Source organism: Penaeus vannamei, chromosome 9 (genome assembly GCF_042767895.1).
Source record: "Penaeus vannamei isolate JL-2024 chromosome 9, ASM4276789v1, whole genome shotgun sequence".
In the NCBI taxonomy this organism is placed as follows: Eukaryota; Metazoa; Arthropoda; class Malacostraca; order Decapoda; family Penaeidae; genus Penaeus; species Penaeus vannamei.
Window position 1 is genome coordinate 34,746,641 of NC_091557.1, and position 12,500 is coordinate 34,759,140.

General features: G+C 35.4%; 1 protein-coding gene across 1 annotated transcript in view; it reads left to right on the forward strand.

Moving 5' to 3' along the window:
• LOC113799919 (ER degradation-enhancing alpha-mannosidase-like protein 1) overlaps positions 1-10,159 on the forward strand; it is a 20,219-nt gene extending 10,060 nt beyond the window's left edge. The window contains exons 7-10 of the mRNA XM_027350621.2: positions 1,211-1,381; positions 4,281-4,451; positions 4,823-4,987; positions 5,401-10,159. Of these exons, the coding sequence (XP_027206422.2) occupies positions 1,211-1,381; positions 4,281-4,451; positions 4,823-4,987; positions 5,401-5,493 (600 nt within the window). The 3' untranslated portion in view covers positions 5,494-10,159. The remainder of the gene's footprint in view (positions 1-1,210; positions 1,382-4,280; positions 4,452-4,822; positions 4,988-5,400) is intronic.
• Positions 10,160-12,500: the final 2,341 nt, after the last annotated feature.

Genomic DNA, 12,500 nt, shown 5'->3' on the forward strand with positions numbered 1-12,500 from the left:
TATTAGTCAGGGTTTGCTTAATATACATATGTTTATCTTATACCCCCAATGCCTTTTACTCTAATTTGCATTTGATAAGCATATAATATTTGCCTTTTATTAAGAGAGCATAATCGTTGGCATGTGGAAATTGATTTTATCAAAATGTGGCTTATTTTGCTCAAGATCAATCTAGAATCACTGTCAATTCTGTAAACATAAAAATAAATAATAATAATAATAATGATGATAATAATAGTAATAATAATAATAATAATAAGAAGAAGAAGAAGAACATTAATATATTATGGAAAGTTGGGGAGCATGTGTCCAAGAGGGAGGTTGGCTCTTTTACTATGCCTGTCACTCAGAATCAGGTACATGTTTGATAACATGGCAATAACAGTATTGTAACAGCATGATAGCCTATCACAGGCTCCTGCAGTCAGTTGGACATAGGATTTTTTTTTTTTTTTTGTGTGTGTGTGTGTGTGTGTGTGAGTGAGTGTGTGTTTGTGTGTGTGTGTGTGTGTGTGTGTGTGCGTGCATGTGTGTGCGTGTGTGTGCGTGTGTGTGTGTGTGTGTGTGTGTGTGTGTGTGTGTGTGTGTGTGTGTGTGTGTGTGTGTGTTATAATAAACATTTGTATATCAAATATACAACTACTCAGTCAAAAAAGGAATGATTGGAATTAATTATTAAATGCATTAGATTGCATTATTACACATAGACAGTGAAGGTATAAAGAGTGATTTTATGGATTAGTTCAACTCTTTTCTTCTTCATTTTCCAAAAATGAAATACACAGAACAGTACCAATACCCAAGAAAATAAACCATCACATAGATTTTCTGCTTCCTACCATCATGCCCTTTCTATATCTGTCTATCATATGCTCTCTCAACACTTTCTCTTTATCCTTAATTTATTTAAGTATCCATCATGTGCTTTAACCCACTAGGTATATTTTGAAGCCATAAATAATAGTTTCCGGGCGGCTCAGAAATCAGCACACAGGGCTGGCCTGGAATCTGCCTGTGTGCTGGCCACAGCCTGTGACGGAATCAGAGTGCAAGCTCCGATCCAGCGTTACACTGGCAGAACGCCCGGCAGTGTTTATTTTTCCGGGTGTCTCATATGTGGGACACTCGTTGTAAATGGGTTAACATAAGCACACTGTCCTTGTCTCCCAAATTCCTCCCTTGGAGATTAATAGAAAGCTGTTTGTCCCAGGTTTTAGCCGGAGACATGGAAGAGGCCATTTGCACACATGCCCTGTATTACACAATCTGGAAGAAGTATGGGGTTCTGCCTGAGAGGTTCAACTGGCAACGCATTTCTCCGGATGTGATGTTTTACCCTTTGAGACCAGAGTTTGTGGAGTCAACTTATCTGCTGTATCAGGTACCTTTCCTCTTTTCTTTCTTTCTTGTATTTAACCTTTTTAGATATAATTTTTCTCTTCCTCTTCTTCCACTCACCGCTTTTGTATTTTCTCCATTTATATAAATAATTTCTGGTTTGTTTTTTCCCTTTTCTGTATCCATCTTTATTTCCACTTATGTCTTTATCTTTATCCTCTCAATAGTTTATTTTTTCCTGTACATCATTTGGCTTCAAAGGTAATACTTTTTCTCCCTCATAGATATCCTTTAAATGTAGAGCAGAGTACCAGATTTCAAGTATACTCAATCATAACTATATGTAAAACACAAATATAAAACTAAAACTATTTTGTGGCTGTGTCAGATTTTTTTTTTTTTTTTTTTCTGTTGGAATTATAAATGCATTTGCAAATTGAAGCAATACACATCTGTGAATGCTTAACCCAGTGATGCTGGGATGGCAAAAATACATGCCATGTCCATTTTAAAAATTAAAAATGAATTAATTAATGCATAAATGGACTGATAAAGAGGAATGCTGAACCTTACTCATAATCCAGTGACAAGAATACTGGAATCCTCTGGCACTTGGTAAGCAGATATGAAATTCCTAATCCAAGGCTGAAAATTGACAATAAACTCAGCTGACACCAAGAAAAAACAATGTAAAATCAGTTAAGTAATATTAACTTCAGTTAAGGAACAGTAATCTATCTATGTTAGATTAACCCCTAGCCGACGGGTGGTATGTACGTACATGCCATGGCTGTTGTGGACTGAAAGAAGGTTGGCATCGTGTCATGCCCATTCCCGCGCCACTGGTTCGTCGGACGGAGTTTGTTTTTCTCCGATAGTAACGCCTTCATTTATATGGTAAATATTTTGGGCAGTGGCACCTTTAATAAAGGTAAACCTTCAAAATTTTAATGTTTTTATAAATTATAGCAAAATAAAAGCTTTTAGGTGCTAAATGTCACTCACAAACTACCGATCAAGCCGGGCGCAAACGGGGAAACTGCCGATGCTCGCCAACAAGCCCGTCCATACGTACACTTGCCAAACATTTTTACCCATCGGCAGTGGGTTAAACTGTCCACTGTAATTTTTTTTTGCAGCAGTCACTAAGGGGTCATTTACTAGTCCTTGCTGGTCTTACACACCTACCTGTTTTCTTGATTGTCTTTAAAGATTTATTTTTTGTTTCCTATTACTATTAGTATGGAAATAACATTGTGTTAATCCCTATGTCAGTAATGATAATGACAGTATTATTATTAACCTAGTGCTGACGGGTAAAAATGTTTGGCAAGTAGACGTAATAACGGGATTGTTGGTGTGCATCGGCAGTGTCCCCTGTTTGCGCCCAGCTTGATCGGTAGTTTGCAAGAGACATTTGGCACCTAAAAGCTTTTATTTTGCTATGATTTATAAAAGATATTATAATTTTGAAGGTTTACCTTCATTGTAGGTGCCATTGCTATAATCTTTACCATATTAATGAAGCAAACTACTATCGGAGAAAAACAAACTCCATCCGATGAGCCAGTGGTGCAGGAGTGGGCATGATATGATGCCATCCGTTTTTCGGTCCACAACAGCCATGGCATGTACGTACATGCCACCCGTCGGCTATGGGTTAATAGCATTAGAAAAGATTAAGAAAGTTCAAAGAATCGGGATACCAGGATAAGTCAGTTAGGCCCACTAATTGAATCCTTGTTGAGCCATCTGTGTGTAAACAACATTCACAAAATAAAACTACAGTGGATATTGCAATAACCAGGCACCATTGGGTCAAGCTACTTGAGTGACTGTACATTGTTTTTCTTCAGGTGTCTCTCAACTTTCTGCCTTGGATTAAGAATTTTAATAATGTTTTGTTAGTCATTCGGTTTTGTGTATGGTTTAGTATTCCTCTTGATTTCTGTATTTGTTTTTCTTAGATTTCTAAGCTTCTATTTCACTCTCTGAAACAGCCATCTTTGCTATCCACTATTTTCTTCTATATCTCCTTCCAAATTTTTGTGTTATTAATTGAAAATGGTTTCATTGATTATTAAGAGAGGTGTGAGTCAGAGCATTAGAAAAGATTTATTTGACATGCTGTTTTTGGTGTCTAATAAAATGTTTAATATTAGGTGTGTGACTATATTTACTCACCTCAAAGAAACATAGAAGTCACTTTCTTTTCTATTTTCTTTTTCTTTCCATCTAATGGATTCATTTAAACAAAAATTTAACCTTGTCTCTATGCCTTCTGACAGCAAGCTGTCTCAGTAGCATTGGAAGGGAATGTAGGAGAAGCCTTAGATTTTGCTTGCTATCACACAGGTAAATATTGTCCTTTCTCTAACGTCTTTCCTTTTGTAAGCCAAGGATTAAAAGCTAAGAAGGAAAAATAATACAAAAAGAGATGGGGGGGAAAAGGGGAATGAGATAGTGTTTTGCCAGGAATTGTTATAGATAGATAGTTTTAGATAGGTAGATAGTGCTTGGAATGTAGAATTACTTACAAAGTATACACTGAAGGTAAGAAGGGATGTGTAAGGGTTTCCAAGGGTAATGATTATCATTGTTGCATGGTTTAATTGATCATTATTGCTATTCTTATGGTTATTATATTATATTAATTATATAATTGTTATTATTGTTATCATTTTTTATAATAATCATCATGATCATTTTATTATATGGATTATATAATGATTCTTTGAGTTTGAACAGTTTCTGTTTTATCACTAACTATTTCTATGCATCTGCAAGTATGACAATGCTTCTATTTTACAAGTTCTCGTGCAGTAAAGCAGGAGAACAGCCAGTTGCAAAGGATAAAAGTTATATTGATAAAAGTCCTTAAAGTATAACAAGATGTGTTAATACAGGTTTTAAAAATAACGAGGCTGTGTATTCCTTCTTAGGCCACACGCAACCCTTTCTACCTACATGTGGGCAGAGATATCCTGACATCGCTGAATAACCTGACGCGGGCGGAGTGTGGCTATGCTACCGTCCACTCAGTGCTTGACATGACACTTGAGGATCGCATGGAGTCCTTCTTCCTTTCGGAGACTTGCAAATACTTGTACCTTGTAGGTCTTTTTTTGTTTGTTTGTATTTTATGTGTGTGTGTGAGAGAGAGAGATAGAGAGAGAGAGAGATTTACTGGATATTTAGTTTTCTTGCTTGACAGGATAGAAGTGGCTGAGGCATATGTAAATTATAACTTTTATTTTCCTGTGAAAGAATGTTTTTCTTATTATATTTAGATGTGCACTTTTTTAGGGCATAAATGAGAAAATTGATGTTCAAGATAATATTGTTCATTCAGATCAGGACTCACAGCAGGTGGGCCAGCTGTACACAACTTAGGCCTAGCCACAAAGTATAGACTATTGCGTAATAATACATCTCAAATGAATCAGGCCCCATCACCATATGGTTAAACGTCCTCCATTTTCAGCTCTTCGACATAGACAACCCAGTGAACTTGAAGTCTCACCAGTACATGTTCACAACCGAGGGCCACATCTTGCCCCTGGGACCTTGGCTGCGTAAGAAGAGATGGGATGTTGACCTCTTCCAAAATGCCGAAACTGTGATACAAGTCAATGCTTCTCATGCTTCTGTAAGTTGTCATTTTTATTCCAACCCTGTGAGAGAGAGAGTGAGTGAGTGTGTGAGTGAGTGAGTGAGTGAGTGAGTGAGTGAGTGAGTGAGTGAGTGAGTGAGTGTGTGTGTGTGTGTGTGTGTGTGTGTGTGTGTGTGTGTGTGTGTGTGTGTGTGTGTGTGTGTGTGTGTGTGTGTGTGTGTGTGTGTGTGTGTGTGTGAGTGAGTGAGTGAGTGTGTGTGTGTGTGTGTGTGTGTGTGTGTGTGTGTGTGTGTGTGTGTCTAGATCTGGGTGTGAAATGAATATGGAAGTAGAAAGCAGTAGTTGGTTGTCATTGCGCAGATTTTTTTATCCTTAATGATTAAATGTTTGTGTCTGTGTCTGCATTAGCTTTTTGTATTTCAGTAATATTTGTTTCTCTTTTTTCCCAGTGTGCAGCAATAGATAAAGAAAGAATTTATGGCCTACCATTAAGAAGTCACTATCTGGAGCAGATCTCAGGAACACTTGGAGTTGAATTATGATAAAGGATCATTTTAGCATTGGAAGGCAGCCACAAAAGCCTAAAGATAATATAATATGGTTAGTTTAATGCTGGAAGTAAACAGAGGCTTTTGGGAAAATGAATGCAGTGGAAGTAAAACTGTATAATCTTATCCAGGTCTTTTCTGACTGTATGCCTGTAATCAAAATGTTTAAGGGTTTTATGCCAACTCTGTCTCTTAAGCTTCTTATACATGCATTAGGGTTTGTGTGTTACATTGGCAGATTTTTCATGGTTGTACAGCATGACACTTTTCGTTTTTGAAGTTGATTTTCATATCTTTCTTTTTTTTCTTTTCAAGTTGGGGACCTTTTCTAAAACTTTCACACATTCACATCTTCAGTAAAACTTTTGAAATTTTGCAACATGTTTCCTCTTTGTCATGATTATGTTATTACCGTTGGTTGTGGTTCGTGAAGTGTTTAACTCTGTCATAATTTTCACACCATACACAGGCAATATTTCGCCAAGTGCCTAAAGTAAGTAGGTCAGTAAACTTAAGTAACATTTATTTTCCTACCTGGACAAGAGGAAGTCGGATAGAGTATCATGAAAATACATTAATCGCTCATCATTCCAGTATCTTTTAAGAAACCGTTGTAGCCTTTTTTATATGCCAATAATAATATATCATATGCAAACCTTAGATGTAATGAGAGATGTTTAAAACATTTCAGAAAGGAGATAGAAATTTGGTGTGAGTTGTGTGAGTAAACTATGAGATTAAACTTGTGTGTTTTTTATGGATGTAAAGTAAAACTACATATTTTATCCTTTGTTCTTTTTTGGTTTTGTAGTAAGGTCTTGAATATAAGAAATATAGTCTGAAAATGGTAAGAATGAAATATATTGTAAGAAATTATGGTTATCAGGCGTCCAAAGTTACTTTTTCATTTTATTTCATTCTTCCTTTTATTGGCACCGTTATTACGTGTATCAAAATCCACTTCCCTGTGCCTGTTTACATTTACATTTACCTTTTCATTTGCCATTATTTTTTCTTTATTTCAAGTTCATTCCAACAGAGTAAAGTCAACTGATCCAGTCTGTTGACCTTTCAAAAGCATGAAAGTGATGCAACTGTCCGGGAAATTCATATTATTGCATGCAGCCTTCTTGGTCATAATGTAAGCACCTAGAAACAGATATTTGTTTTATATCATTCCAGGTATTTTGATAGCTATCGAATGAGATGAGCTAAGATTTTGTGTTTGCGAAGATTTGTGAGTTCAATTTTGAACAAAGGTATATATGTATATGCCAACCTTTTATTTCCAGTAAATAGATCAGTGATGTGAAAGTGGTTATAAAAGTTAGAAAAACTATCACTGCTGACTTTCAGTTATTGTTTATCCCACTTTTTCCTTCTTATCTGTTTTTTTCTTCTAGTTTCCTTCTTTCCTTTTCTTTTTTCGGTGGGGGGTGGTATAAGGTATATAGCAGCTTTCATTATAAGTCACATGGGGACTAACAGAATTCGAGAGAGAATTGTTTGTTTGCATGTCTTGAAAACCTTGAAGAAATTAAAATGAAGAAAAATTAAATAAAAAGATTGCTGTCATTAATTATTGTTCCTGTGTGTGTTAAATTATTTTCATCACATTGTAAGTCATTTTTTACAATCCAAACATCAGGTTTTGCTCAACATTTGATACTTCCATTGCAATTCCCTCACATCTCACCATTATAAAGTAGGAATTTTTATAGTCATTTAGAATCATCAAATTAGATATCACCCATAATGTGGAAAGGTATGAATGAGAACGAATATCTTCACAATACAAGAGATATTCATCCTTATTCATACTTTTCCACACTTGTCAACATGAATACGGTTCATCACCCATAACATATTTATTAACTGTATATTCACTCATAATAGTTGAAAATCCCTTTTTGTGTAACTTAGAAAAAAAAATATTCTTTAGGTTCATTTACTAATAAGAGTAGAAATCACTTTTCTAGAGTTAATTAAAAGAGATAATACACTATTTTAGACGAGGCTAGTCTCAGATATGCATTCCATAGTCATCCAAGCAAATGCCTCCCTCGTGAATTACTTGACAAGGAAAAGGAATATTGGTGCATAGTTGATCATGTTTGTAAAATCTGTAAATTGGCATAAAATAATGTTAGATATCGCAAGAAAGGATTGGTGTTTATTGATACTTATATTATTTTTGGTTTTATTATGATATTAGTTCTTATTATTCTTTTTACTATTATCATTGTAATGATCATTATTATTATTATTACTATTACTGTTATTGTTATTATTAATCTCATTAGTAGCATTGTTATTATTAATATTATTATTTTCATTATCATCAGCGTTATCATCATGTTACCGTGTTTATCATCCTCATCATCATTATTACTACTACCTGTGGTTGTTTAATGGAGAGTGGTGTTTTCATCACATTCTTATGTAAGTAACGTATGAATGAAAGGTTACTTAATGTTTATTTCAAGAGAAATAAACGACTCCACTAATTGGGAAAATTTACACACGTAGTTTTAAGTAGCTTTTGATAGAAATGGATCCACTGATGAAACCTTTGTTAAAGTAATATTTTATTTGATGTTCTAAGTAAATTAACCAGAAATTTTGGAATATCACATATATATCACAATCAGAAAATGAAGGTATTAGATTGATAGTTTTCAAAAGATTAATAGTTTACAACTCCATACTGATATATTTTGAGTTGTCACAAAACTGTATCATTTCACAATCCTAATTTCCTTATCTTGCCGCAAATCTTTATGTAACTGGGGTAAGACCATCTTTTCTTTTATCTTACAATTTAATATTGTCCTGACTTTTGTTTATGTAGTTTGTTTTGCATCTGTTCAGAGGTTTATTAGATTTGGTTGATGATTTTTACCATTTAAGAAGTTTTGTTGTGTCATATACAATATATATGATAAAGTATGTTTCAAGAGATTGCACTGTTATTTGGATGAGTGTCCTTACTTTTGTTAACGTCACTGCAGAGAGTAATGATATATTTCGAGTTCAATGAGTAAAAACATTCACACACATGCACACACTCCCATACGCTCACACTCCCACACGCACACACTCCCACACTCCCACACTCCCACACACACACACTCCCACACGCACACATTCCCACACGCACATACACACACAGAAAAACAGATACATGAGAAATACTTCATCAGTATATACATATGTACAGTATACATATCACTTAGTAATATGTATGTATGCATGTATATGGTGTATATTTCAATATATCATTATGTGTCTCAGTCTTGTTGATTGGTATATAGTCTTGCATATATGATATTGCATGCACCAATAATCAGACCTTATTTCTTAAATGTTATTGGAATATGAAATAAGCATAGATTTTTTTTTTTTTTTTTTTTTTTTTTTCTATGAATACTATAGAAAAAGAAAAATTGAAATTAAGATAATGTAACAGTGAACAATATTGAAAAGTGCCTTTGATTTTTTTCAACTTATAACATTATAGAAATGGCAATATTTTTATGTAGCTTTTGTGTAATTTTATATATACTCTCCATTGTTATTATTTATGTTTTTTTTTTTCATTGAGTATTGACTTCTTTTAATACAATGAAAAATAAGTAATTGCAAATGCATTAAATAATTGGCATATTAATATTGTACTGTACTCTGAATTAAAGAAAAATCTTTGTGGCCATGTATATTGCAGGCAGTAATATACTATTAAAAAAATATATATATTTTGTGAAGATACAAATATGAGGTGTTCCCTTTGTTTAATCATATGGTAAAAGAAATCCTGCACTACAGTGACAGAAAGTTATCACTTATTTTTGCTTATTTGTAACTGTTTTGATTCAGTTTACAATATGTAAATATAACTTTCAGCAACTCAGTGGACAAACATTAGCCACACAGCAAGTTAAAGAAAGACTTTGAATCTAATGTCTAGGTTACTTAAATATACATTCTGTGATAGGAAATGTTCTTGAGGGAAATAAAGAGTATCGACAACTGACGCAGAACATATTTTTTAGATGCAAATAATAAATATACAATTACTTTTTTCATATTCTTAATTTGTTTATGAATCATGAGTATTGCTACAGAAAATGGATTAACAGAATTTATTTTTTCAAGTCATTATAAATACTAATCTTTAGAGAAATGTAAATGCAAAATGAAAATTTGAATACAAAACTATAAAGAATTAAGATATATGTTTACATACTATTGTCTTTTTTATGCATAAATTTAAAAGCCAGAACTGCAGTAAAGTAAAGAATGTACCTTTTTGATAATATGAGAGAATGATTACACATTCCTGTTCAATACAGAAGTACTACACTGGCAGTAAAGTGTATATTGCTTGCCATTTTCTTAACAAGAGCTGAAAATACAATAGTAGTTTACTTAGAATGGGATTGTGAAAATATACCATGGATTCTTGTGCAATAATTTCCAAAGATAAAATGACTGGTAAAGTGGTGCCAAGTGTATTTACTAAAAGTCTAAAGCTAGTTATTTCAAAAAATATATATGTATGACCTCAAGATATTCATGATAATCATTGCAGTGTACCTTTATGCAGATGTCTGTATTAAAAGAGTGCTTGAGAAATAAAAGTTTACTTTTATATTATGAACTGATTGTTTTATTTTTCCCTAAATTCTCATAACATGAGTATAGGAATTTGATGATGTAAGTATAGTGTTACAAATAATATACAGTGATGTATAATACGGAATGTGAATAAAAGACATCAATGATTTTCAGAAATTACAAAATCTGTAATAAATGTCAGAAAAAGGAATTAAGTCTTGCAAGCACTTTCAAACAAAGTTGCAAGTCGCTGAATAATGAAATCATATTGCTGATTGTGTTAGAATCTTGGTTCAACAGGCTTTATTCTGTCATTGCAAAAATATAGGTTTTTACTGTCTACTTTCTAAGGTGTAAGAGATGTGTTGAAAGGATGAAAGGCCTAGGGGATCCATGGTCACAGTACTTCCTTGGTCAATCTCTCTTCCCTTTATATTTCAGGTACAACCATATTAGGGGCATTAAGGCTTGATCCTTCATCAACTAGCCTGTCTGACTTTGGCTTCTCTGGTTTCCCAACCCCTGACTCTCTTTTAGTACAGCTCCAACCACTACTTCTACCCATCCCCAAGGCTTGATGTCAACTTGATCCATTTTCTGCCCCCTCCTCCCTTAGTACTAATCTTCATCGTTATCGTCCTCCTCCCTACAGTATTACATCATTCCACACTACTCCCACCTAACTCCTCCTACTACTTTCACCTCTACAAAGATTTTCAGCACTCTTTTTAGCCCAGCCAAGTGGGGTCAATTCTTTGTGATTCCCCCTACAATTCCTTACTCTGAGAATATCCTCTTCCAACAATGTCTCCAAAAGCAAGTCTGCAAAGTTTCTTTCCGCAGCCATTCAGATCATTCATGCTTTGCAATAGTTACATCTGTGCCCCATGCTCCCTTAATACTTGCACCAGAACTTTTTCCATCTCTCTAGATGACTGCCCTGTCAACAACAAGGTTTGATCAGACTGTGAAAATGACCTGCTTGCCTGCCTTGTTGACTATGATGCAATAGCAGTACAGTGCTACACTATTTCTCCTAGATGCCACTGCAGCTGTTATATCAGTTTTAGTTGGCTGTTTTGCATGATTTCCAATCCCTTGCTTGTTGTTGTCATGGGAGGGCTTAGGAGACAGAGACTGGGACCCAAGGTTACAGCTTGCCCCTACTTTGGGTCTCAGCCCTCAATTCAACTAATTTTGCATGGTCTTTTCTTCTCCCCTTTCCTCTTGTATATCTTCTTCATTCCCTTCTGTCCCATTCCTAAGTTGTGAGAGCTGTGCTGAAAGGATGAAAGGCTGGCTTGTGTCAATCATGGACAACCTCTGGGAGCCATGGGCATGGTATTCCCTTGGGTTACTCACTTAGCCCTTACCCTGAGGGGTAAACCATTTCTTTTCCCTGTTATATTCAGGCTCCCCATGGCCAAAAATGAAGATGATTTACACTTATTGAGGGCATTAAGGCTTACCTCTTCATCAACTAGCCAATCTAAATTTGAATTTGTTGATTTTCGGATCCCTGCCTCTCCTCTGATCACTGATACTAATACTACCACCCACCCAGGTCATTACTCAACCTTCAGAATGCACCCCTTCCTCTCTCCCAACATTCTCCACTCCATCTCACTGCACAATCGTCTTCATTGTCTACTTCCTTTTCCCTTGTCACTATTCTTCATCCATATTGTCCTCCCCCCACAGAACTACTTCACTCCACACCACCCCATCTTCCTCCTGCCCTCATCCTTCTACTGCTTCCACCTCTGCAAACCTTTTGAGTACTTTCCTTGGACCAGCCAAGTGGGATTAATTCTTTGGGATTCTCCCCCACAGCCCCATACTCAGACAATACCATTCTCTTTCAACAATGTCTCCAAAAACAAGTAGGCATAGTTTCTTTTCGCAGTCATTTCGATTATTCACACCTTGTCACATTTACATCTGAATCCTGAGCTCATGCACAATCTACCCTGACTGATCTCACTGGCAGTCCCATTCCTGCCAAACCTCACTCCTCTCTTAATACTTATACTGGAACTGTTTTTGTCTCCCTGACTGATTGGAATATGAACTAGTCAGAATAAGACTTGTGAAAATGACCTGCTTGCCTGCCTTGTTGATTATGATGCAGTAGCAGTACAGTGGTACACTATTCCTCCCAAAGGCCAGTGTAAATCCCATACCAATATTGCCAAGATTAGTTTCTGGAGACATGACCTCCAGAAAAGACCACGCATAATTATTTGAGTCGAGGGCTGAGGTCCACGGCAAAGGAGATCCCTGGATTGGGTCTCAGTCTCTGTCTCCGAAGCCCCCCACAACAACAACGGGCTAGGGATTGGGGTGGGTATTCGCTTTAAAAAATTACTAATATTTTCAAGTAT